Source organism: Lissotriton helveticus, chromosome 9 (genome assembly GCF_964261635.1).
Source record: "Lissotriton helveticus chromosome 9, aLisHel1.1, whole genome shotgun sequence".
Taxonomy (NCBI): domain Eukaryota; kingdom Metazoa; phylum Chordata; class Amphibia; order Caudata; family Salamandridae; genus Lissotriton; species Lissotriton helveticus.
In genome coordinates this window covers 31,925,682-31,951,481 of record NC_136070.1, presented here as the reverse complement: position 1 = coordinate 31,951,481, position 25,800 = coordinate 31,925,682, and the positions used below count along the sequence as shown (strand labels likewise).

The 25,800-nt window shown below is 47.7% G+C and overlaps 1 protein-coding gene across 1 annotated transcript in view; it reads left to right on the top strand.

Moving 5' to 3' along the window:
- The window catches only part of G2E3 (G2/M-phase specific E3 ubiquitin protein ligase), a 326,326-nt gene that overhangs the window by 215,878 nt on the left and 84,648 nt on the right, over positions 1–25,800 (top strand). The window contains exon 11 of the mRNA XM_078659417.1: positions 16,992–17,118. Within this exon, the coding sequence (XP_078515543.1) occupies positions 16,992–17,118 (127 nt within the window). The remainder of the gene's footprint in view (positions 1–16,991; positions 17,119–25,800) is intronic.

The following is a 25,800-nucleotide window of genomic DNA, read 5'->3' as shown; positions in this document are numbered from 1 at the left end:
TTTCACCTGTTTTATCTAGAACTTTGTGGTTTTTACTCGCTTGTGACTGTTATATTTAAGCTGTTGAACTGTGGGATTTGCAGACCAAATAAGTCCCCCCTCCCATTAGCCGTGACTACCTGTTTTTCCCTCCTACTCCTAATTTCTACCTTGATCTATGCTCAGAACTGTGTTAAGCAATCCACCCCCAACTCCCATTGTGTTAGCGAAACGGGATATTACACATCAGTGACCCACTTGCCTCCGCTCTTTTCTGGAGACAACTAAATTCCTGGACAACCACCAGGCAGGTTTCCGTCCTGCACATTCCACCGAAGCAGTGATTCTATCAGTACTGGATGTCCTCAAGGGACGGGCCGATGTGGATCACTCTCAGGCCCTGGTCCTCCTTGACCTGTCTGCGGCATTTGACACCGTGAACCACAATTTTTCTGGTTCGCATTGTTGCAGCGGGTCTCAGGGGCTCAGCGCTCGACTGGTTCGGCTCCTTTTTTGAGGCCCGTAAACAGTCAGTGTGGCTATCGCCCTTCAAGTCCAGAATGGTGGATCTGAACTGTGGCGTTCCTCTGGCCTCCTCCCTTTCGCCAATTCTGTTCGATATCTATATACGTCCCCTGATCTCGGGTCTACGACAGATGTGAGTAAAGATCTTCAACTATGCTGACGACCTGCAGCTTATCTTCACCCTTGACAACTCCACAGAATCTAAGGACTTTGTTAGGAGGTCCATGCTATACGTCAAAACGTGAATGCATGTAAACCAACTAAAGCTGAATTCAGAAACGCCCGATATCATTGTTCCCCACAGTAAACTTGACTACTGGACTCCCTCCTATTGGCTCCCTGATTTGGGTGTGGCACCTACTCCTAAACCTGCTATAAAAAGTCTGGGTCTCCACATTGATGCAGATCTCTCCATGAGCACCCAAATTGGCTCAGTGACATCGGCATGCTACGTCAAACTGCGCAAGATCAGACTTTTTTAGTAAGGAGGCCATCACCTAAATTGCCATAGCCTTCATCCTTTCCAAAATCGATTATGGGAACGTCCTCTACAATGAACTCCCACCATTCTACAGACTGGTGATTGCAGGTGATTCAAAATCAAGCAGCAAGAATCCTCTATCTTAAGGATAGGCACTGCCATATCACCCCCCTGCTTAGAGACCTCCACTGGCTTCCATTGGAGCAACAAGCCTTGTTCACAGCTGGCTGTATACTCTTTAAAGCTATCCAAGACACCAGCCCAAGATTCATTGTCTCACTGATCAATAAACACCTCCCAAGCGGACTTTGAGATCCTGGCACCAGAACCTTTTGACAGTGCTCAGAATCCGACGCAAACGCATCAGCGGGACTAGGTTCTCTTTCCTTGGACCCATGATCTGGAATGCTTTCCCTGCTTTCCTCAGGCTTGAGGGAGACTATCTACGGTTCAGAAAACAACTAAAGACCTGGCTTTTCACCGTGGCCTATAATTAGCTGCTTCTGGCTTAAGCTGCACTCTCCTGTCATTTCCACTGCGCCAAGAAACCTGTTGGTGTATGTGTGCTATACAAATACCCATGTAACATTAACAGAGGGTGCTCTCTGAGAGCAGTAATCTGCTGTTAGCGTTTGTTTTGTTTAGGGATTGTACACTTGTTTTTGGCTGGGAGAGTGAGTAATGTTTTGTATAAACAGTATTGTTAGAGGGCAAAGTTTGTTAGGCGCTTACCTGCAGAACTCCAAAGTGTGAATTGATCTGGTCTGTCTCCTAGGAGATTCTGAATTGAGGAGCAGCTTCCAACTCCCTGGCCAACCAACATTGCCTGTGGTCTCCGAGAACTAATATTGACTGCTGTTGGATGCTACTTGTGTGCAATGATTGGTGGTTGCATCTGGTGTTTCTATTGGATTAGGGTTAGTGTTCTCATTGGCGGAGTATTTGAGGGTACTGATTAGTTCCTGGTTCAGTGATTCTATTGATGTAGGGTTTAAGGTGAGTAGTCCAATTGGTGGATAGGTTTAAGGTTTTGGATTGGTGCCTGGGTTTCCTATTGGGCGTAGGGTTTAGGATTAAGTACCTGGTTAGGTGCTTGGACTAGGGCTGTGATTGGTTGTAAGGGTTTGGTCTCCTATTTGTCCTAGAACTAGTGTTGTGATTGGTTAGGGCTAGGGTTCCCATCGGCTGAAGGGTTCACCTGATTACTAGGGCTACATAAGGCCAGGACTCAGGGCCTCACAGCCTGGGCGTCAAGGCTAAGGGTCAGTGCCTGGTCGAGACTGGTTGGTACTAGGGCCAGAAGTGCTGACAAATTTTACATACACCAGCACCGACCCAACACCACCCACATCCACAGAGTAACACACTCGCACCACACGTGCTCTACTCATTTAATACAAACTAACCCTATACAAAATCCTATATCTCAGCACCCACTACAAAACCCCACAAACACCTGTACACCCTTCAATCCCACCTAACAAACATTTCCACCATCACTTATAAACAGTACACAACTCTATCCTATACCACTATCCAATCCACTCATGACTAACACAACCCAATTCCACAACATACTTCACTATATCCCGTCCAGACACACACTCCCTGCTCAAATTATTCCTAACAGAACCCTTTTTGGCACTAACAAACCTATACTCAGCCTTCCATCATTTCTCCAACCATTACCCTCACCTCCTTTCTACAACAACGCACCCGCACAACACTTACTCCACTGCACCACACACACATTGCCACTTGCAGCAAACCAGTCTAAGATGCACTTTTAACTCTACTTCATCCCCTCTTACACACAACATACTCTACTCAAAAACACACCACCCCTTTTACCTTATAACTTCCACTTACAAACAATACTATACAAACCTATCCATCTCATAAAAACAAACACATCAGCACCTCCTTTCATTACTTCTCAATAACAAAACATCACACACACCATCACAACAAAATCTCGCCAAGCGCAACACCTCAGAATACTTACCATCACAAACTACACACACACTCACCTTTCAAACTACACACATGAACAAACTCCAATACCAAGCTTTCTATCTTCCACCACACCTAACACATATTCAACAACTCTTCCAACCGCCTCTCAACTATTGGACAATTTAGGACCCTACTACATGACCCACATGCTACACCACCATCCCTAACTTGTACACTTTCCGCCCTAAACAGACGCAAACAAAATCAGCAATGTGCCACACCTCACAACTTCGCTTCGCCATGTCTACTGCATAACAAGGTTACACCAAAGAAACAACAAAGGACACACCTGCTGCAAGCCCACAAAATACTGCTCACTCCTCTACAAAACAGTCACACTGTCATCAAAGCACATTCTCTAAACTGTCCACTAATATATGCTCGATTTCTCTCTAAAAACAAACATCACGTCTACGACCTTCTCACTGGCGCAAAACCCGACATACTATTCATAACTGAATCATGGTTGGGAGAGGATATGGCTCCAGTCCTACATGAAGCTGTTCCTCTAGGTTGTCAAACGATCACCCAATCGTAAAGGCAAAAAAGGAGATGGCCTAGCTGTTGTGTTCAGGCAAACATTACAAGTCACTAAAGTTGACTAAGTCTCCGTAAAAAAAGTGTGAGGCCCTTTTCACCAGATGCAATCCTACACCGACTTCCTCCTGTAACTTCCTGCTCTTTTACAGACCTTCACCTTGCAATGCAATATTCCCAGACACACTCTTAGACACTCTTTCAAACCTAATAACACTACACTCCAACCCATGCCTTCTGGGTGACCTCAACATTTGGTTTGTCTAATCCAACATGCCCCATTCCAAAACAATCAACGCTGGGCTAGACGCACTGAATGTGCATCAGATTGTCCACAAACCCACACACATAGCTGGACACATCTTAGATGTCATTTTTGCTAATACTGAACGGGTTACCTTTCAAAGTATAACTCCAGTCACATGCTCAGACCACCATTTGCTTGCCTTTCAACATAAAACACTAAGCGACGCACCTAAAACCACCATACATGCACCCACCTATCAACTGTGGAACAAACTCAATTTGTAACACTTAAAACACGACTAGCTACAACAGATCTCCCTCATCATGTTGGGTCCCACGTGGTCCTGGAAGCTGTGGTTCACAACCTTTCTTCGAGCTGTCTGTAGGTCCTCACAAGATGCTCCCCAACAGGCCGGACCTTTGCACTCAACACCCCGGGTACGATTGGGCATGTCAATCCCAGTCAGCTCAACATTTTGCTCTGGCTCCTGATGTCCTAGAATTAGCGTATCTCAATTTACCAGTTTAGAGAATGTCCATCCTAAAGAGGCGTGTGTCCCACTACCGTAACCTCTTGGCTGCGGGGTGTTTTCCCCCCGCTGTGCGGGGGAGCCGCATGCGGCGACGCTGTGCTGTTGAATAGCTCAGCTCGTCATGAGGCACAGCGGAGCTGCCCTCGTGACGAGCTGAGCCCGTTTTTAGAGTGTTCAGCACAGCGGGGAAATTATCCCTGCGTGCGAACGTTCCAACGGCTGTGACGAGCTCAGCTCGTCATGAGGGCAGCTCAACCGTCCCTCATGACGAGCTGAGCTAGCCAACAGCACACAAGGGGTTCAAAGAGGCTATACCCTACATGTCGTATCCTTCATCCCTCACCAGTTGCGGCTTAGACTCCAGTGGATAAGGTGGTCTGCATCTGCAGAAAATTGAGATGCTTTTGGTAAAGGGACTATACAGAGGGTTTTGTAGCTGATGAAAGATAAGGGCTGTTACTAGCTATTTCTTGGTGCCAAAAAAATGTGAACAGCTTAGACTGAGCTTAGTTCTTTGCCAATCGAAAGCCTTCCTATGGAAGGACAAAATGAAGGAGCTGATTTTTTATTTATTTTTATTGGTTTTATTCTTACAACGTATAACATATAATTGTCAACGCTTTGTCGATACAGGGGTAACAGCCAGACTGGCTAAGTTACTGGTAGTACAGTTTCACAAAATATATGCTGGTCTGCCCCCCCCCTATCCAACTGTCCCAGTGAGGAGAAAAAGGGGGTGTGAAAGGGGGACTTTCTGTCCATTGTGGGGGTCAGAGCAGTTCCAGTTTTCCCTTCTCATCTTTAGAATTACCATATCTCCTTGGATTTATAAAGGTGGTAGCATCCCATCGTCGCAGGTTATTGATACATGTATTCCCTACTAGTTGAAAGTGGGCTTACTGCAGTCTTTTGCGTCTGCCCCCTCAGGGGGAGCCCCTTGGTGCTCAGCAGACGGCAATGCGCCAGGTCTTAGTGATAGACGTAAGGGTGGGGGAAGCCCTAACAAAGTAAAAAAAAAGATTTATGGTGATGCAACCCAATGGGAAATGTAAGTTGGGAATAAAATGTGATATCATGCACACATTAGTAGATTGCTTAAATGTTCTACCATTGTGTACATTGTTTCTACGTCCCATTTTTTTAAAATACGGAACTATGTGCCGCACCTAAGCCATAGAACTTCTTTTCGATATTTTTAACCTTGATATTGCAATAGCAGTTGGAAGGTATATGGATGCTGTAAAAAAAAAAAAGTACCTGGAGAAATGTGATGAATAATGAAACCATGGGGATATAAGGAATAATGCAAAGGGGAAGGATCTCAGAGCGATTCTTGCAGAAGAATTTTAAATAGGAATTCTGGTCTTGCTACCATAACAAATGAGATCTATTTTTGCTTTATGTATCTTTTCTACTGCTGTTCTAGCTTTAAAAGCAATTCACATCTCTGTTAATGAAATAGGGCCCCTGTTGTAATCCCAGAGTTTGATATCCAGTTGATCAAAAATTTACTTATCTTTTACTAATGGGTGTCTATTTGTTTAAATGATGAAGGGATGTAGGTCAGAGATTGCTCAGCGATGAAATGAGGCGGGCTGAAAGCGCTTAGGCCACCTATTTGACCTCAACGGCATTATTCCCTTCACTAGAGTGCTTTAGGACCTAGACATTCCCCGTACAGGCGAGTTCTATTAACTACAATGACGGCATTGGGCTACCTCCGCAGCGTACTTGCCACACGTTTCTCGTAAACTTACCCCGTTCGAGAAGTGGATTGCGAACAAGAAAGATGACCAGCATCTTATAGCGGAACTCTGTTCTTCTTGTGCCAAGCCAGAAAGGCCAACTCCCCTGAGAGGTGGAATTGGGACGGGCTTATGGACAAGCAATGGGACAACAACCATTATGGAGCCCTTCATACGGTCTACAATACCGCTGGAGCAGAGACTGCATTTAAGGTAGCGTCTAATTGGTATGTCCTGCCCACTCATATCCATCAATGGGACAAGAACCATACAGAGGAATGCTGGCGGGGCTACGGCCTGATGGGCTCCCTTGCACATCTTCTTTGGCACTGTCCGTGGCTGGAGAGCTTCTGAGAGCAGGTGCTCAATGACATTGACACTGCATGCGAGACTGAGATTATTTGCTTCCCGGCCTTCACTCTCCTAGGACTTTCGTACCCGATAACATTCCCCTTGCGGTCGCTGCCAGGCAGGCAGATAGCATTAGCACTTCTTGCAGTGCGCCAAGCCGTTTTGGTACATTGGGGCGCGGCCACTTTCCCGAAACACACGGCATGGCTTCATAGACTTTGGATTACCCTAGCTATGGAAGGCTTTTCTCTGGTACAAGACTAGAAGGGCGAATAATACGCAGAACTATGGGCTCCTTTCATTGCATTATTATCAAAAGACCTCCAGGAAGTCACTTGCCCCAAACTCCCGCAACTCCTCAAGCTGATCCCTCAGAATCAGGAATAGGGTGCCCCCCTTCTGGGCTCACGGGAGGCTTTGGATCAAGCCTGGGGGGTGGGATCGGGTCACTGTCTAGCACCTGAAGAAATATGGTACGGGCTCCCCTCTTTCTTCATTTTCCTTTTGGAGGGTTGTTCTATTCTTGCATAGGTACCTGTTGTCAGATCTGTATTGCCCTTTCGATGGCTTCCATTTGTTTTTACTTATCAGGCAAACCTCCGGGTTGTAGGCACTGAAGCTGTGTACGTATATATAGGCCCTATGCATCTTTCCTAGCCGCCGGCCCCTGTGGTTGTAGGCGAATGGCTGTGTATATGTGTTGGTATGCCTTCTAAAATTAATAAAAAGCTGTTCCATAAACGATGAAGAATCCGCAAATTGTTTTGTTTATCCAAAGCAGTATCACAGATTAGAAACCTCACACTATTTTATCTATTGTTTACCTTATAATAGGTTTCTTTTGATCATCCTCTGTGCCAAAGAGCAGGGATGAAACCAGTACAAAGCATTGAAAACACCTTTGCAAAGTTACACATTCTGTTTCGTGTCATATCGCAAGTCTCCCAGAAGCGGTTGTTGCTCGATGCCCACTATTCCCACATCTAGAACATGTCAATCTGTCAAGTTCATTGTTTTACTGCAACTTGGATGGATGCAAGTGTACATTTATACACATCTGTACTGCTTGTGGACTTCTTTACTTCCTTGATCAATTGTAAGGACATATTACACCCCTGAACACTCAGCAGTGTGCTAGTTTCCCTTCACAATGTCTATCCTTCCTTCAGGTCAGGAATGCAGTCTAGAGGTTCTTCCTGTCTGAGATTATTAGAACATCTTTCCAGCTGATCCCTCTTGTGTTGCACAGTGTGGCAAATTCACAAGTGTTGGTTAATCCCCTCAGAATTGCTGCATAACTAGTTGCCTTTTCTTCCTTGCACCCTGCCAACGAGTTGTGCCCTTCTAGAAGACTGACTTTCTCCATAAAATGCGCTTCAAATTTCTTGAATGTTACTAGAGAAACGTCCTGCTGTTCTTCTGTGCCGCCCCCAGCACAGGCGACCAGGTCTGGCAAACTCTTGTATGTTTCCTGCCTTCTTTCAGATTGTGAAACAATGTGTTCCTTGCATGGGTGTGAACCAGTTTCTTCTCCTTTTGCTTGCATATGGTTCTTAACCCGTTTTACCCACTGTTTCCATCGTCATTCAACAATGAAGATGGTTGTGATATGCCTACTGCTCCTATTGTAGGCATTATTTGTGGCAAAACACGTAGTGGGGGCTAAATGGAATGGTGAATTTAATGCTAAATGATGTATGAAAGGTACTTACACTCTTTAACCCTTTCACTGCGGCGGCTATTCTGCCGCAGTGCTAAGGGGCGGGGGGGGCCGCGCGGGGCGCTCCCACGCTTGTGACGGAACCGCTCCGTCACGGCCCTCGGGTGGGCTGTGCTTGTGACGGAACGGTTCCGTCACGGCCCCGCCCGCTCAATAGAACGCTCAGCGCAGGCGCGGAATTCGCGCCGCGCAGGTGCGGCGAGAGGGGCGTGACGAACGGTTCCGTCGCAAGCGTGGGAGGGGTTAAGTCCTGCTTGTCCAAATTGGCTCGTTTACTCCACAGCATACTTTTCAAGTCCTATTTCTGTTGCCATAGATTCTTCCTCCTTTAGTTTGCAGCTAAAGGAGGCCGCATCAAGGACAGGGCACAATAAAACTAAGGCTTGCCTGCTCATATTAAGAGTAAGGTGTTTGTTGACCTTGATAAATGGCATATGGCCATGTCTGAACTGGGGTGGCAGAGTGGGGCTAAAGAACGGTGATGGATTAAACCCAGATCTGTTGACTGGGTGGGAGTGTTTGATTGGTTCGGATGCTCTGTCCATCACCACCCCCTTTTGTACCATTTTGTTTGCCATAAGTTGGCAGGGTATGCTCAGACGTGAGTCCCTTGCTCACTTTGCCACTGGATTCAAGCAAGCCTGGCTGAAGACGGCTGAAATGCCAGAAACCGGTCCTCGGAAGCTTGTTTCCGGTCCGGGGAAGGCATGGCTTGGCAGTTCGGGCTGGACTGTTCCCATGAGGCACAGGGTCAAACTGATTTGCATATGGCCATGTCTGAACTGGGGTGGCAGAGTGAGCTAAAGAATGATGATGGATTAAACCCAGATCTGTTGACTGGGTGTGAGTGTTTGATTGGTTGAGATGCTCCGTCCATTGCCACCCCCTTTTGTACCGCTTGATAAATGTGTGGCAGGCACATGGAAGCAGAAAGCCCAAAAAGTCAGTCTCTCCTATCGGCGCGCAGAATCCGCAGGTTATATAAGATGGTGCTATCTTGGCATACTACTAAACATGCCAGGCACCTCTGTCCGAGAGCACCGCAGTGCATTATGGGGTTGCCACACATTTATCAAGGTCAACGAACCTGCTAAAACCTACATTTCAGTTGCATTGACGCTTGTCCAGCATGAGAAAATGAAATAACAGGACAATGGTATTCCTTGGCTTTAATTAAAATGGATAGAATGTAGTTTGGTCTGTTTTAGAGGAAGTTAAACTACAACCCATCCAAAACAAACATATCTGGTAATACAATGTTCCTTCCGTTTAAAAGAATCCATACCATTGCTTTAAATTCTGGTTGAAAGTAATGTTAATAACACCATCTGTTTAAATTGTATACCTCAACCCATCATCCCAACGCCTCTTTCCCATTTGTAGCTAATTGTATAGTCTGTTTTAGAGTTCAGTTAAACTACTCGAACACACCATTAGTGAGTATTTTTTGTATAAAATTCCCCATTTTGTCTAGAAACCCTCTGTGAGGAAATGGTGTGTTTTAAATGGTGTGGTTGTGCAACTTCTCCGTGTAATGCAACTAATCAGCTCATTTAGGTCCAGCAGGTTTGTCTGTACAACCCTCAGCTGAACACTGGCTAGCTCTGGCATTGAGCAGCAAGACTTACACTGAAGACAACTGTAAGGCGTTTAAACAGCACCAAAACAGAGCCTGAGTCCTATTCTTAAGGGCTAGGACTCTGGGATGATTGGAAGGGGTCACTGGACCATGTAGAATTCCAGCCGTATGAAGAAGAATTGGACTGGTGTGAGGATCTGGGTGAAGCCAGTGGACTGGATGCGTCTCCAGAAATTGGCAAGTTTTCCCACCCTACCCTGTCCACAGAGGAGGGAGCTTCCTTTGCAAGGGTGATGCAGAGGGCAGCTGAGGTCCTGGAACTTAGCTTGCCCTTGGTGACAGTCAAGACTGAACTCTTGAGGGAGTATCCCCATCAGAACGGCTTCACCATTTCAATGAGGCACTTTCTGGCGTACTCAATGGGACTTAGTCCAAGCCCAGCACAGGGGCTCCTGTGAACAGTGCTAATGTCCGTCACCACCACCCCTCACATAGCACCTTACCCCACGGAGCTTGGTGGTCCAAGCCTCCACGTAAATCCTGGTGCATTCCCGAACACACCGACGGACAGGAAATCCACAAGGCTGGGCAAGCTTGGGAAGATGTTTTTTTTTTCTACCAGCCTGGCACTGGTGTGACTCAACTTAGTGCCTTTCGAACCACTATTCCCACGCTGTATCGGATCGGGTTGCACAGGTAATGGAGGAGGCCTGCGTCATGCACTCCCAGGCTTTTTCCGATGGGAGTGTTGCTGCCAAGTTCACCATTCACTGTGGACTTGACGCCACCGATTCACTAGGGAGAGCAGTTTCATCAATAGTGTCCCTGTGATGCCGCGCCTGGTTGAGGACGACTGGCTTTTCTGGCGATGTCCAGTCCTTCCTCATGGACATGCCCTTTGGTGGCTCCCGTCTCTTTGGAGACTAGACAGATTCAGCGCTCAAGCACTTTAAGGATAGCAGGGCTATGACCAGGTCCTCTTGCCTTTCTATGGCGCTCATCACCCTCAATCTGACTTTCGCTCCTTTGGTGGCCACAGAAGAGATAGGCAACTGTGTCTTTACCGGCCTAGCCACCATGGAGCGCAATCTTTCCAGCCTCTGCATGGCCACGGATGCGGTTCCTATGAGCCTGTGGGCTGGATAGCTAGTGGTTGGTTCATTACACCAACCTCACCCCCTCCCCCCCCCCCCCCCCCCCCCTACACCCACACCTACATACCTACGCACACACACCCCGGAGCCTCCAAGCTTGCCTAGTCTGCCCACTTATCATGGGCACCCAGTGGGTGGCGACATTCTCCAGCATCTGCCCTGCTGGCAGTCCATAAGATCAGACATGTGGGTTTTGCAGATTGTCCGAAGAGGGTATTCGCGCCCCATCGTGACTGCCCCTCCCGCCATGCCCCCACCTTATGACAGGCTGACGGAGCACGACCTTTCACTTTACCACCAGGAAGTGACGGCTCTTTTTGCCAAAGAAGAGAAAGTGCTGGTGCCAGAAGTAGGTTGTGGTTGCTATTTCCGTTACTTTCGGCTGCGCAATAAGGATGGAAGCCTTTGTCCTATCCTCGACCTACGCTCTCTCAATTTCTTCCTCAAGAAAGAGAAATTAAAGATGCTCACTCTTGCTCAGATCCTGTCTTGGTTCCGGGAGACTGGATGGTAACATTGGACTTGCAGGACACAACTTCCTCATTCCCGTTATGCCTTCCCCACAGGATTTACCTGTGGGACAGTGTGGGCCATAAGCCTTCTCAGTTTGATGGGCTCCCTTTTGGCCTCACCAGGTGATGGCGGTGGTTGCAGCTCATCTGCGGAGATCAGGGATGCCAGACTTCGCCCATTTCTAATTGGCTGTTAAAGGCGGGCTTGCCCCCAGGCTGTCCTCTCCCATCTCCAGATTACGTCAGACCTTCTGCATTTGCTGAGGTTCACTAACAACATGCTGAAGTGTCACAAGGCACCCACTCCGGTGCTCTGATACCGATGTTTCAACCTCTATCCTGTATTTTGGTGACAGACTCTGAGGCTGCTGGGCCTCATAGCCCCTTTCGTCCTGCTTATGGGACATGCCCATTGTCATATGTGGGCTCTACAGTGGGACCTCAAGTCTCAGTGGGAGCAGCATCAGGGGGAATCTCTCCAACATGATCCAGATCTCTTAGCGAACTGCATGCTGGCTTAAGAACTATGATTGGGTCAGTTGCAGACCCCTCTCCCTTCCTGATCTGACAATGGTGACCGATGCGTCACTCCGGGAATGAGGCAGCAATCGGGGAGAGGTAGAAATCAGATGACTCTGTATCCAGTGGAATCCGAACTCCACCACAACCTGTTGGTGCTCAGAGTGATTCGATTGGCATTGAAAGCCTTTCTGCTCTCCATCCAGGGAAGGTTAGTGTAGGAAAGTGGACTGCTGTTGAAGTAAACCCCCCCCCCCACACACACACACAAGTTTTGCCAGACTACTTTTACTTGATGTGCCCTGGGTCCCTGCCAATCCGGTTCCCTAAGGCCTGTGTTCTTTCCCAAAACTAACCCAAATGGCGTCTCTGGCCACAGGCCAGCCCCTAGTAAATGGTACCACAGGTACCCAGGGCACTGTGACCAGGGAAGACCTCTAAGGGATGCAGCACTTATTGTGCCACCCTTAGAAGCCCTGTACCCTTAAACACACACACACACACTGCCTTTGCAGGCTGCGTGTTTTGGTTCAGAACAAAGTGAAGAGTCGACATGGCACACATCTGTGTGCCATGCCTACAACCCACTGCCCTGGCATAGATCAGTCACCCCTCTAGCTGGGTGCCCTATGCCAGTGGTGAGGGTACATGTGCATGAGCCCTGTACCCAAGTGTCCAGGTCCATTCTTATATGGTGCTGGGAGGTTGTCATTACGAACTCCACAGCACCAGAAAGGCTACACTTAAAACTGAGAAGTTTGGAAAAAAAACTTCTCAGCACATTAAACCCACACTATGCCAGTGTGCGATTTAATGGAAAAGGCACACAGAGGGCATCTTAGAGATGCCCCTAAAAACGACCCAGTTCAGTGTCCCAACTGAGTGGCTGCTTAGGCTGCCACCAACAGACATGTTTCTGGACCCCTGGGTCGATGGCCTGCTGCTCTCAGGGGGGCCTGAAACAATGCACATCCTGGGACGAGGTGCCAAGCCTCCTCCCAGGCAGGGCCCACGAAGCTGGAGATTCCCCAGGCCATTTGCTGTTTTCAGCAACTAGTCCCCACTGGTCGTTCTCTGCCACCCCTCCCCCTCACTTTGGGCAGGCGAATCAGCGAGGAAATCTAGGGAGGGAGGTGAGCCCACCTCTGCCAACTCCACCCCTCAGGTGGGGGAGGCGAGGTACAACTCAGAGTCCCTGCCGTTTTGAGGATGGGGGCCCCCAACCAACCAGGGGCAGGCTCCTGCCCCCTCACACTGGAAAGGGGCAGAATAGGGGGTGTACTCACCGCAGGGAATGGACCCATTGGTCCCTACCCTTTACCTGCCTGTAGCGCTCCTAAGTCTAGTATTTAGGGGGCACCCTGAACCTTTCTTCCTCAGATTCTCGCAACCTACGAATGACGAAAGAAGACGCCCAGCAAAGAAGACTGCAGAGAACTGACTTGGCCCCAGCCCTACCTGCCCACCTGCAGTTTTCAGAGGTTCTGCGCCAAAAGACCCCTTGTCTTGCAGTCCGCGACCTCCAGAACCCCTGGAAGGAATGACTGCCTTCAACAAAGACAGTATCGCCTGTGAACAGCAATTCTGTTCAGAAGAAACTCCAAAGCAAGACTCAGAGCCTACTGAGGACAAAGAAATCGAAGCCTGGAAGCACCACTGTACCAATCGCCTCCGGCCCGAGTTTTAGTGGCCCACTGGTTCCAGCGAGGTACTCCAGAGTCCGAGTCCACTGTCGGTTGACCCCCTCCAGGACTCCCCAACGTCTTCTGTAGCCTCTGCACGGAGACCTCCCCCATCCGCGAGTGGCCCGGTAAGGTGGAATCAGACCTCAAAAGACACCTGAGGTGCACCTACATCCCCGACTCCTCCAACTTACCTGCCCAGCTGTTGGTTCCTCCCAGAAGTCTTCCTCGACAAAGCCTGCTGCTAAAAACCTAAACCGAAAATCTCTATTAAAACAGGGCACCCGACGCCAAAACAGCAGTCTGCACCCGACCGCCCCAGCGCCGCTGAAGGTGCACCTTTTGTGCTGGCTTCTTTCCCCATTTGCCCTGAGCTAAAGTCGAGGAGCTTTGCTCCCAAAGCCGTGTGGCCTGCTAGCCAGAAGCCACTAACCGGATGCCTCCTATACCCCATTGGATTACATTGGACCTCAACACTCGGCCGCCCCAGTGCCGCTGAGGGTGAAACAAGAGTGCATCACTGACCCTGGTTGGGCCCCTGAGTCTACCCCCAGAACTTGAACTCCCACTGTCGATAACTTACCTGTCAACCGATTACTTTTCCTCCATAGGATAACATTGACCGATTTTCTTCCAAAAAGGTTGAGTGTGGGGTTTCAAAATCTAAAAGTATTCTTTGAAAATCGCACGAATAACCAAAACGTATTTACTTACCTGTTTGCAGAAAATGTCCCAGTGCTGAATCCAGGTATCCAACACTGAGTAATAAAAGTAAAGTGAAAATGAACTTATCTGCGATTTACTGAAAAAGCCTATTCATTTCAATGTACTATATTTGCTAAGTGTTGCATACTACTGCTTCCCTGTAAATCAAACCAAGTACAATTTCTATTGCATTTCGAAACTGTTTGACTTTCAGTAACTTATTACTGTAAAGTATTTAATGCTTACCTGTGCCAGGCTTGCTTGAGTCTAAATAACACTGTAAATTTTTTATACAAAACCATTGACCTAGAGTTCAGTCTCTGAGCGCGTGAATTCATTTGCGGACTGAGTGTGTACATCAAATGCTTAACACTGTCCTTTGTTACTGCCTTATTGCTCGACCAAGCTACCACAAATAGAGAGTAAGGTTCTATCTAACTTTAACTTCTGCCTACCTTTGGAGTCACCTCGACATATACACACTATACCTCATTTTGGTGTTGTAATATATATATGGAGCCAGTTTCTTACTGCTAGTGCAAGTGTTAAAGGTCAAAAGCACGGTCATGTGGTACTGCAAGAAACAGGATGAGTTTGTCAAAGCCCTGCATCTCTGGGAATGGCTGGATCGTCCGGCCAATTCCCTAGTGCTTCAACATCTGGCGTGTTCTCTGAACGCCAGAGTGGACAAACTCAACCGAAGATGCCTAGCGGATCACAAATGGCTTCTCCATCCGGAAATGGCGCAAGGTTTCTTTCAGCAGTGAGGAGAGTCTTTGTGATCTGTTTGGCATCGTCAAAATACATGCAATGCTAATAGTTCTGCGCGCTGTGGTTTCCAAGGCGGCTCTCACTTGGAGATGCTTTTCTTCTGGAGTGGAGCTCAGGTCTCCTGTACGCCTTTCCGTCCATACCAGTCCCGCCCAGAGTTCTCAAGAAGAGCAGGAATGACTGGGCCCAAGTCATCCTTGTGGTTCTGGATTAGGCGCAAAGAGTCCTGTATCCCGAGCTGCTGAGCATGTCCATCGGTCCGCCAATCAAGCTGCCCCTTCAGGAGGATCTTCTGTCACTGCAGCTGTGGAGAACTCTCCACACAAACCACCTGTCCATGCTCTGCTTTCTTTCATTGATATTGAGCTGCGACAGTTAATAGCCTTGGAACTTCCTCTTGAAGTCTATAATATCTTGGCAGCCAAGTGTTCCGCTACCAAGACGGTCTACTCCTGCTGTTCGGCTAAATTTGTGGCATAGTGTTCAGAAAGAAACTAATAACCTTTCTGCTCCTGTTTGTTCTTTCCCTTGCTCCTCAGGGCTGTTATGCGATACCTATGTGTTATCTCTGCTTTTCTTTGGTAGCCTAACCTCCCTTCTTTTTCCCAATCCCCTATTCTACATAGGTTTTTGAAAGGTTTGAAACATGTTCCTTCTCCCTCCTTTCATTATGCCCCTGTGGGATCCCAATCTCCTCCTCACTTTTCTTTTGAACGCTCCCTTTGAACCTCTGCACAATTGTCTTCTCAGGCTACTTACTATCAAGACAGCCTTTCCTGTAGCATTCACTTCTGCATGGAGGGTCAGTGAGCTTCAGGCCTTGTCATCAAGTGTCTGTATCTTAACATGTACCCAGACATACTTGTGCTTCATACAAGAGCTACCTTTCTTCCGAAAGTGGTCACTCCATTTCAGGTAGGAGAAACCATCACTTTGCCTACTTTTTACACTGCCTACTTTTTACACTGCCTACTTTTTACACTCTGCCTCATCCCTCCAAGGAAGAGCAGAGGCTTCACTGTCTGGACTCTAAAAGAGTGTTGTTTTACCTTGACTGTACATGAGAGTTCATGGTGGACGACTAGCTCTTGATTGGGTATTTCGAAGCGAAGAAGGGCAGAGCTGTGCAGGAGCAGACCATCTCCAGATAAATCGTGCACTGCATTGGTTAAGACGCGACCCCTGAAGATTTGCTTGCTCATTCTACCAGAGCTGAAGCTGCAAACTCTGCATTAGCACGCAGTGTTTTTTCGTACTGGACATCTGCCAGACAGTAACGTGGGCTTCCCTGAACACGTTTACCAAACACTGTTTGGTAGGTCGGATCCATAGGGATGGATACTTAGCCTGTTTGGTCCTGCAAGACTTCTTTGTGTGAAATTAGTCCACAGACCCAACCCCCGGAGGTATTGCTTGGGTATCGATTCTAAGGTAAGGAATCCGCTGCTAGATGTCTCTATCAATTGAACAAGCTGCTTTCCTTTGGTAACGCCTTCTCAGGTAGAGACTATCTAGCCACAGATTCCTTACCAACCCACCCATCCTCCCCATTTTGCGAACGCATTTTTAACGGACAGGGTTTTTCCCCTTTCAGGGCCCGCGTTCTCGACACCAGTGGTCCGTGTACTTCGTGGCTTCGCACTTCTGGAAAGCCACATAGTGACTGACGTCAGTGCACCTGTGTGGTGCCTTTATAGGCACCGTGAATGTCACTTCAGACGCGGACAACATCAGGAGCCGAACCACTGCACCTACTTGTGGGCAGGGTACTGCTCACAAAACACTTCAATATCCAGTCTGATACCTGGGGATAATTCGAAGGTAAGAAATCTGCTGCTAGATAGTCTCTACCAGATAAGGTGTTACGGAAGGTACGTGATTTGTTCGTTGTGGGCAATTATCAATTTTTCTAAAGTGTATTTATTTTTCCCTTCAGTGAAAAGGCGGCGATCGGGATCCCTTGCTACTTCCGAAAGAATAGAGATGTTGGATCGGAGTCTGGATCATTCAACTCCCAAAAGCTTGCGGCTGTCAATAGGTGCTCATCGTAAGATTCTTCACAGGTTGGTGGACATCTTGAAACGTCGTCTTTCCTGCAGGGCAGCTGCTTGTTTATAAAGTAGTGATTTACATTTTTTTTAAAGCGTTTTATATTGGACACCTTCCTGAGTAGCAGGAGCAAATGTTAATATTTTGCTTAAGTCTGATTAACTGTGCCGTGTTTCTATAGGGGTTCCAGGCAATCTGGAGCTACTGGGCTCAGATTTTGCCTTAGTCTTTCCCCGGTGGTTTCTGATCTTAACTTGCCAACATTGCAATTCATCCTCAGGCCTGTGAAGTCAAGTAGTCCAAACCCTACTCACGGAGGTAGTGTAGGGTTGGAGCTCAGAACTTAACAGGCCATCCAACAGTAATAGACATACTTTTACGCACACAATACTGTATATTAAAAACTATAGAGTACTTACATTTCACCAATATCCCACTTATGGATATTCTATCCGTAAATGCGCAAGATGGACTTCGAACCCTCTTTGTAAGCTATTCTGGGGGCAGGGGGTTGTATATGCTGCAGCCTTCTCTTGTGATCTGTTCGATCCATTTGCTCTGGAGATCAGGGAAGTTTGATGCTGTAAACTTTCCCCTTCCTTCTGGAATGGCAATTTCCATAGAACCTTATGTACTCTGTGCACTTCTTGTGACAGGGCCAAGTCTGCACATGACCGTGATTGGCTGGGGAGCTCTGCTTTGGGAAATATGTTCGGTGCAATAAGTGAGGTTCATCTGCTCTCTTCCCTGCTCCAGCCGTCATACTTTAGGTCTGCACGATGCGTGCATTCGCATAACCACTCCTGTGTTTGAAGTGCCAATATCTGTGTTGGAGTGGCTGTGCTGCTTATGGTCTTATGGGCTTGCTTTGATTGGTTTTTCCTCACGCCAAGCACCCAACGCAAATAAGCGAAGAACCAACCCCAGGTCACAGTAGTGATACTGTGGTGGTGTTTAACATCTCTCCCGTGACCGGGGATGCCATCCTTATTGATACAGGAACGTTAGATTATGTGCAGCATCTAGCTCTTGCAGGAGCACCTCCAATGCACCTCAATAACTATATCTGAGGATATAATAACAATTGGCCTGGAGTTCAGTCCTTGAGTGTGTGAAACCTTTTGCTGACTGAGTGCAGTTGGTTTTCTTGGACCATATCACAGTCTCCTAATGAGACCAGGGACATCTCTGCGGGACCTCCCCCTCCTTGGACAACCCATTCCTCACCCAGGGCTACACTAGCCATCTGCAGGGGGGCTGCACTGTACAACAAATGCTAAACACGCCCCTCTAAGCCTAAGCTGCTCGACCATGCTACCACGAATACAGCACTTGGGATTATTAAAGTAAGACCTGTAATCCAAATATGGGTAATCTGGACTTTTTGCATGGTTTGCGCTTACATCAGCATAATACATAAAAAGCATTGGGACCATTACGAGATAAAGAACGCAATAAATCCAGAAGTGCTACAAAGCAGTTGGTGCAGCACCAGAATAGAGACCGGGCACACAACAAGGGAAAAGGGTCCACAGTGGCATTCATAGTGAATGTCTCCGGAAATAACATCTGTATGGCAGCCACAGGAACAAACAACATTTTGGATATCCAAACAAACAAGCTGGTGCATGTAGGACAGAAAGTACTAAAATACCTGTTTGAATAGTTAGAACTGCATGTTCATTCGCTCACCCAGGCATCCGACTAGATCTGGAAATGTTTTGCAATATTGCTTTTGTGTACAAGTAGGCGGAGTTATGCAGCTCCGCCTCAAACGCAGCTCAGCCAAACCAGCCCCTTACTATGTTGCCCTGGCTCCCCACCCAGGAAAGAATTAGGTTCAAGGCAATGTGCATTGTCCATAAATCTATTTCTGGGAGGGTCCCCCATTGTCTCACTCGAAGGTGTGATTATACCGCCCTAATCGGACTTTGAGATCTGAAAATAAACGTCTACTTGCATATCCCATGATCAAGCATTCACGAACTGGAGGTCGGCAGTTCTCATATAATGCAGCCAAGTTTTGGAACCAGCGCCCAGATTTATTTCCGTAATCTAATCATCTTAAGTTCAGAAAACAGCTTAATACTTTTCTCTTTCCGTGATCGGTTCTGAGTCTTTAAGGTGTCACATTAAGCGCTGGGATGCCCTTGGGTAGCCATGCGCAATATAAATGTGTATTCATTCATTCAAGTTCATCCAGCCCCAGAAGTGATTCTGGAGGCAGATATATGCCAGCCCTGTGTGCTGATGTCTGATTGTAGGACGCTGGCTCTGTGATATACCAATAGTTGGTTATATTGTGTAAACAGTCCAGAGATTCCCTCAGAAGTGTATAGGCCTTCTATGTAAACCCAAAGTGCTCTATTCGTGGTGGTGTGGTTGAGCAGCCTTGGGCCTAACACAGAGAAGTGTAAGACATTTGTTATCCACACAGTGATTAATAAATGACATGACTCAAAAAGGAGATTCACACCAATTTTAGAAAAAAAGCTTCTTTCTAGGTTTAAGACTAAGATCTACGTTCAAAGGTGAGTACGTTTTTCACACATTCTTTTCAATTCAAAAAGTGGACATGTAGTGCAATTTTCAGTTTAGCAATTTGATCCTATAGGAGTAAAACAAGAATGCTGTTTTGTTTCGGGACGGGCGCAGAGTGCCAACACAGTGTCAGGCGTCCAATGCAAGCCAATGTAGACTCGGCCTCTGTAATTCTGGCTGGTATCTTAGTGTACAACCCCCCAATGCTTTAGCCTACTCTTTAGCACTATTATTACACACGATAGCGGATCTTTCCCTTAGACACACGCACTTCATAGTGCTAGATGATTTTAACCTTCATGTTGAAAACTCCTTATGCACACAGGCTACCCATGTATTAGAGACCTTGCAGGGCTTGACCTTGACTCAATTAGTTCAGGGCCCGACCCACATAGCGGGCCATACTCTTGATTTGATATTCACAAATCATCCTGGGATCATAATGCATCCCTCACTTCCCCTCACATGGTCAGATCATTACCTTCTCCCTTTTGATCTAACTCTCCCTTTATTACCCAGTCCTTTAGCACTTGGCAGGGAGAATGGGAGAAAATGGCATAAAATAACATGTGCCGCCTTGGATCCTTTCTTTGCCTATCAATTAGATCCTCTATCTAACGACCTTAATGATAGAGTGGCTAAATTTAACTCCTCCCTTCTACTTGCCATTGATGCCATTGCCCCATTACAACCTATCGCCTCCGCCAGATCCCGGCCATCTGCACCCTGGTTCTCCCCTGCTCTGCGTGAGGAAAAGAGCCGTTGTAAAAAGTTGGAACGCAAATGGCGGCAGACTTGATTCTGAGTCTAAAACTATTTATAAGACAGCTCAAAAAAATTTCAAAAATTAAAACGGTCCACTATGAGAGACTTTTTGCCCAACAAATTAAGAATGCAGATAACTCTATTAAACCCTTTTTAATATTGTAAAGGACTTTGTTAATCCCCCAGCCATGGTGTTTCAGAGTACCCCCAGCCAGTCCTTATGCAATGGTTTATAGGACTACTTTCAGGATAAAATCATTAATATAACATCTTCATTCACTCCTGTTATGGCCCTCCCTATTTCTGGTGACCTTGATCAACAGAGTGTCACTGACTTCCTTCAAAGAGCTTACTATTGAGACTGCATTGAGTCTGCTTGTCCAGTGCAAATCTGGGTCTCCTTTAGATCCTGTTCCTGCTAAGGTGATGGGCAATCTTGTTCCTCTATTGATCAGCCCACTCCTTTCTATTTGGAACACATCGTTATGCACTGGCCAATTTCAGACTGTATGGAAGCAGGCAATGCTAGTCCCAATTTTGAAGAAAGCAGACGCAGATCCTGCGCAATTTAGTAATTATCGTCCAATTTCTCTCCTTCCTAAACCGGCTAAAATCCTGGAAAAGGCTGTACAGAAACAATTGGATGATTATTTAGAAGCCAACCAATTATTACATGACTCGCAGTCTGGATTTAGAACTGGTTTCAGTACCAAGACCGCTCTTCTAGAGGTGTCAGAGATGATCCGTGAGTGTGTGGATAGGGGCGAGGAGGCCATGCTGGTCCTCCTCGACCTATCCGCCGCTTTCGATACGGTGTCTCACGAGATACTGTTGGATCGTCTGGGTCAGACTGGAATGGGAGGCTCGGTATTGACTTGGATTAGATCCTTTCTCAAAGGACGGACTCAGAAGGTCTTTCTTAGACCTTTTGAATCAGAGGGTAAACCTCTACTTTGCGGCGTGCCTCAGGGCTCCGCTTTGAGCCCTTTGTTTTTCAATGTTTATCTTGCACCTTTGGCGAAGGTGGTGGAATCTTGGGGGGTCAGAGTGATCTCTTATGCTGATGATACTCAGCTTGTGTTTTCATTTAGAGATCACTCTGACATTAATTTTACCAATTTCCACCATTGTCTCAGCAATATCTGCTCCTGGATGACTTCTAATCACCTTAGACTGAACAGTGATAAGACGGAGGTCTTATTTTTTAATCAGAAAACCTCGCTGCCTGCCATTCAGTGGTGGCCGACTGTGCTTAATCCTCCTCCTATACCAGTCCAAACAGTTTGAAATTTGGGCTTTCAATTTGATAATGCACTATCCTGCAAATCACAAATCAATAAGGTCACGGCAGCTTGCTTTGGCAAACTGCGCATGATTAGAAAGATTTTCCCGTACCTCCCGCTGTACTCTCGCAGAACCATCATTCATGCCCTGATCACCTCACACCTTGATTACGCTAAGTCTTTATGCAGGTGTCCCCTTGTACCAAATTGAACGCATGCAGATTGTACAAAATGCGGCGGCGAGATTGATTGGCAATATTCCTTACCGCCACTCGGTCGCTTCCTATCGTAGGAAGCTACATTGGCTTCCCATTGCCCGTCTCATTCAGTTCAAGCTTCTGATTTTTGCTTTTCGGGCCCTCAATGGGCTGGGCCCGGGATACTTGAGAAAGAGGCTCAAACTGTCCCAGTCGGTTAGATCTCTGAGGTCGAACAACTTGCGCCTCCTGGTTGTCCCTCGCTTTCGCCATTCCAGAATTGGTGGCAGAGCGTTTGGCGTAATGACCGCTAAGCTCTGGAACAGACTCCCATTGGATCTTAGGTTTATTTCCTCTGAATCACTGTTCCGGAGCAAATTGAAAACCTGGTTGTTCACTATCCCTTAAGTGTCATTCTTCCTTTCTAGCCTGCAGTCTACAGCGCCGGGACACCCCTGTTGGGGGTAGCCGTGCGCTTTACAAGCTTCAAATAATAATAATAGGAGATCGGCTTAAAAAAAAGGCTGCAGTCTCTGGCCAGGATGCTGGGTGAAGAAAACAGACGGCTGCCCAGGTAAGTACAGATGCTTGGAGGTGTAGGGACACTGTTGGATGAGCTTCCCAGGGGCTTCGGGTGCAGGGGAGTCCTTTGACGTCAGTAAAGGCTTACCGGAGAACGGTTGCGGTTTGGGTGGGTCTTCAAGTTGAGGTTGTAGGTGTCGGTGTGGTGTCCAGGAGGGGTCAACCCTCAATGGACTTGGGCTCAGGATTACTGGGAAACCTTAGGTCCGTTGGGCTATGTCGACTCAGGCCGGAGGAGTCTGGTGAAGGGGTGGGTCAGGTTGTCGGGGTTCGCCGTTCAGCTGGGCTCAAAAGTCCTTGGTTGTTGATTTCTTGTGGACAGGTCTGCTGTCGTCTGGAGTTCTTGATCTCTATTGAAGGCAGGCAGCCCTTTAAGGGTATTGGAGGTCGCCGAGTCTGCAGCACAAGTCCTCTTTTGTAGCCTGGATGAAAGGCAGCAGCCAACCAGCAGGTCACTGGTCCTTCTTTCTTGCTGTTGCTGCTCTTCCGTGTCCTGGCTTCGTAGGTCATCAGAAATCTAAAATTCAGGGACTGGGTGCCACCTAATTACTAGATGTAGGGGTGTTACAGGAGAGTGGCAGGTAGAGCACTGATTAGATATGTCCCACCATCTTCAAGATAATAGGCACTGAAAAATGTGCTTCACCTCACCTCCATCACCTGAGGGGTGTAGTTGGCTACATGGGGGACTCCTTGTATTCTCACTTAGTTTTCTGTCCAGTTCTCCTGCCAAAAGTGGGGGTTTGAATCAGTGGCTGGCATCTGCTGCTAGTCACAGAGGCTGGGATCGTATTACAATGATGGCAAGGCCTTTGAAGGTTCCATCTAGCTCACTGTGCCTGCCTGGGGTAGGAGGTGTGACAATTCCGCCCAGGAAGGGCTTTGACCCCTCAGAGCACCCCATGGGTCCAGAAACTGGTCTGGTGGCAGCAGGCTGCCTAAAGCTAGTCAGAGACAATACCATGGTTGGTAAGTTTTCAGGGGGGGGTAAATGTTTTAATAAATCCAACACTCGTATCAGTGCAGACTTAAAAGAGGATTTGTTTGGTACCAAACACTCCTGTGTTCAATGAAGCCATCATGGTGCCGGGAAACTCGCGTTGCCTCCATCCTTTATACTCTGTGGCTTCCCTGTCGCTTACAATATTAAGAATGGACTTAAATATTGTAGGTGCATATCTGTTCATGTCGATATGCCCACATCTAAGATATAGTGCACCCTGCTTTAAGGCTTGCGAGTGGGGTGACTGACCTATACCTTAGGCAGTTCTCTTTGTGGCACACAGGCAGTGTGCCATGTTGACTTTGTCGTTTTTCTTTGCACCAAGAGATGAAGACTGCAGTGGCAGTTTGCATGGCCTTGGTGAGGGGTCCCCAAGAGACCCTATTCAGTCCCAATGCCCTGGGTACCATTAACTAAGGACTTACAGGGGGTCTGACATTTCCAAACATGGTAAAGTTTTAGGAATGTAGATCTGGCACAGGAGACCTGGTTGGCAGGGGCCCTGTGCGCTACAGTCAAAACCACATAATTTTCCAGGCAGAAAGTGGGAAGCGAACAGGTAAAGAGGTACTTTCTCACACTTTCTGTGCCTTCGGTTGCAGATCCTGAGCTTGCCCTCCAAACGTTTGATGAATTTTCTCAAATATTTTTAGTGTGCGGTCATCCTCAAAGCTGGGGAACCGGGTTTGAGTCTTGGCAGGGACGCACAACATCCTGTGATTCTGGTCAAATTACTTAATCTCCCCTGTGCCTAACAAAATGAACGTGTCCATTTACAACACAACTGGTTTTCATGTAAAGCGCTATGGTAACTTTGGGTCGAGTTTGCACTGTAAACACCCCACCCCCCAAAAAAAGGTAATGTCAAATATGAAGACTACACCTTTTAAACATTGCAATGACTGTTGCAAGCATTTATGTAATTTCTGTGGCAATACCCCAGCAGGTATGTCTCCGTTGCCTAGGATCTTAACATGACTCAAAGTCCTGTGCAAACTGCCCCCGTGTTGAAATTCAAAATGGTCGAGGCCCGCAAAGACGAGCACTACATCGATTAACACCGTTGAAAGGCATGTAAGGGGTGGTTCCAGTCATGGATGCGGACCTGGCCCTGTTTTAGGGGCAGTTTTTGAATGAGGTCCACTTCACACTAAGTAGTCTTGTAAATCCAAGTTAAAAAAAAGAAACTTTGGTGCAGACCAGCCCGTCACAAATAGTGGAGGTGCTGGCGAACTATTTCCAATCAGTGTACTCCCCTGAATTTGAGGTCACCCAGGAAATGGCGGAGGGGTCTCTCGAAGGAATACCTACTAATACTTTGCCACAGGACGTACGGGACGAGCTGGACTCGGACCTGACAATCGAGGAGATACAGGCTGCTATAGCGGCGCTACACCCCGGGAAAGCACTTGGCCCTAATGGGGTACCGATTGAGTGGTACAAGACCATGGCGGAGAAGCTGTCGACGCCTCTACTCCAAATGTATGAGGAGTGTCGGGAGAAAGGGCAGCTGCCGCCTGATCTGCGCACGGCTACTGTAATCGTGATACCAAAGCCCGGTAAACCCCCGGAAGAATGCGGATCCTACCGCCCGATCTCCCTCCTTAACGCCGAGAATAAAATTCTGGCGAAACTGTTGGCCACTAGACTGCTGCCACATCTGGCGCACCTGATACACCCGGATCAGTCGGGGTTTATGCCACACCGGAGCACGGCGATGAATCTTCGACGGCTTCACGGAGTAATGGCACGCACTCCACTACTGGAGGAACAGGCGGCGGTATTATCCTTGGATGCCAAGATGGCGTTCGACATGGTGGAGTGGAGGTATCTCTTCGCGGTTTTGGCACATATGGGTATTGGCGCTAAATTCATATCGTGGGTCAGGTTACTGTACACCGAACCCGTAGCACGGGTGGCGGCCAATGGCCACATCTCGAGGGAGATCCCGCTGGCGAGAGGCACAAGACAGGGATGCCCGCTCTCACCGCTCCTATTCGCCTTAGTGTTGGAACCATTGGCGACAGTCATCAGAACAACACAGCTGCTGAAGGGCATTCGGTGGGGTGGTGACTGGGAGGATAGGGTCTCCCTATACGCAGACGACATGTTAATATACCTCACGGACCTCGCGCATGGGATACCGGTCCTGTTGGCCCTGTGTGAGAGGCATGGCACGGCATCGGGGTATCAAATTAACTGGGCAAAATCGGTACTCTACTTGCTGAATGGCACTCCACCGCCCCTGACGGCAGATTGCCCGTTGCTGTTAGAAACCTTCTCCTTCAAATACCTGGGGATTCACATCACACGGGACCAAGCGAA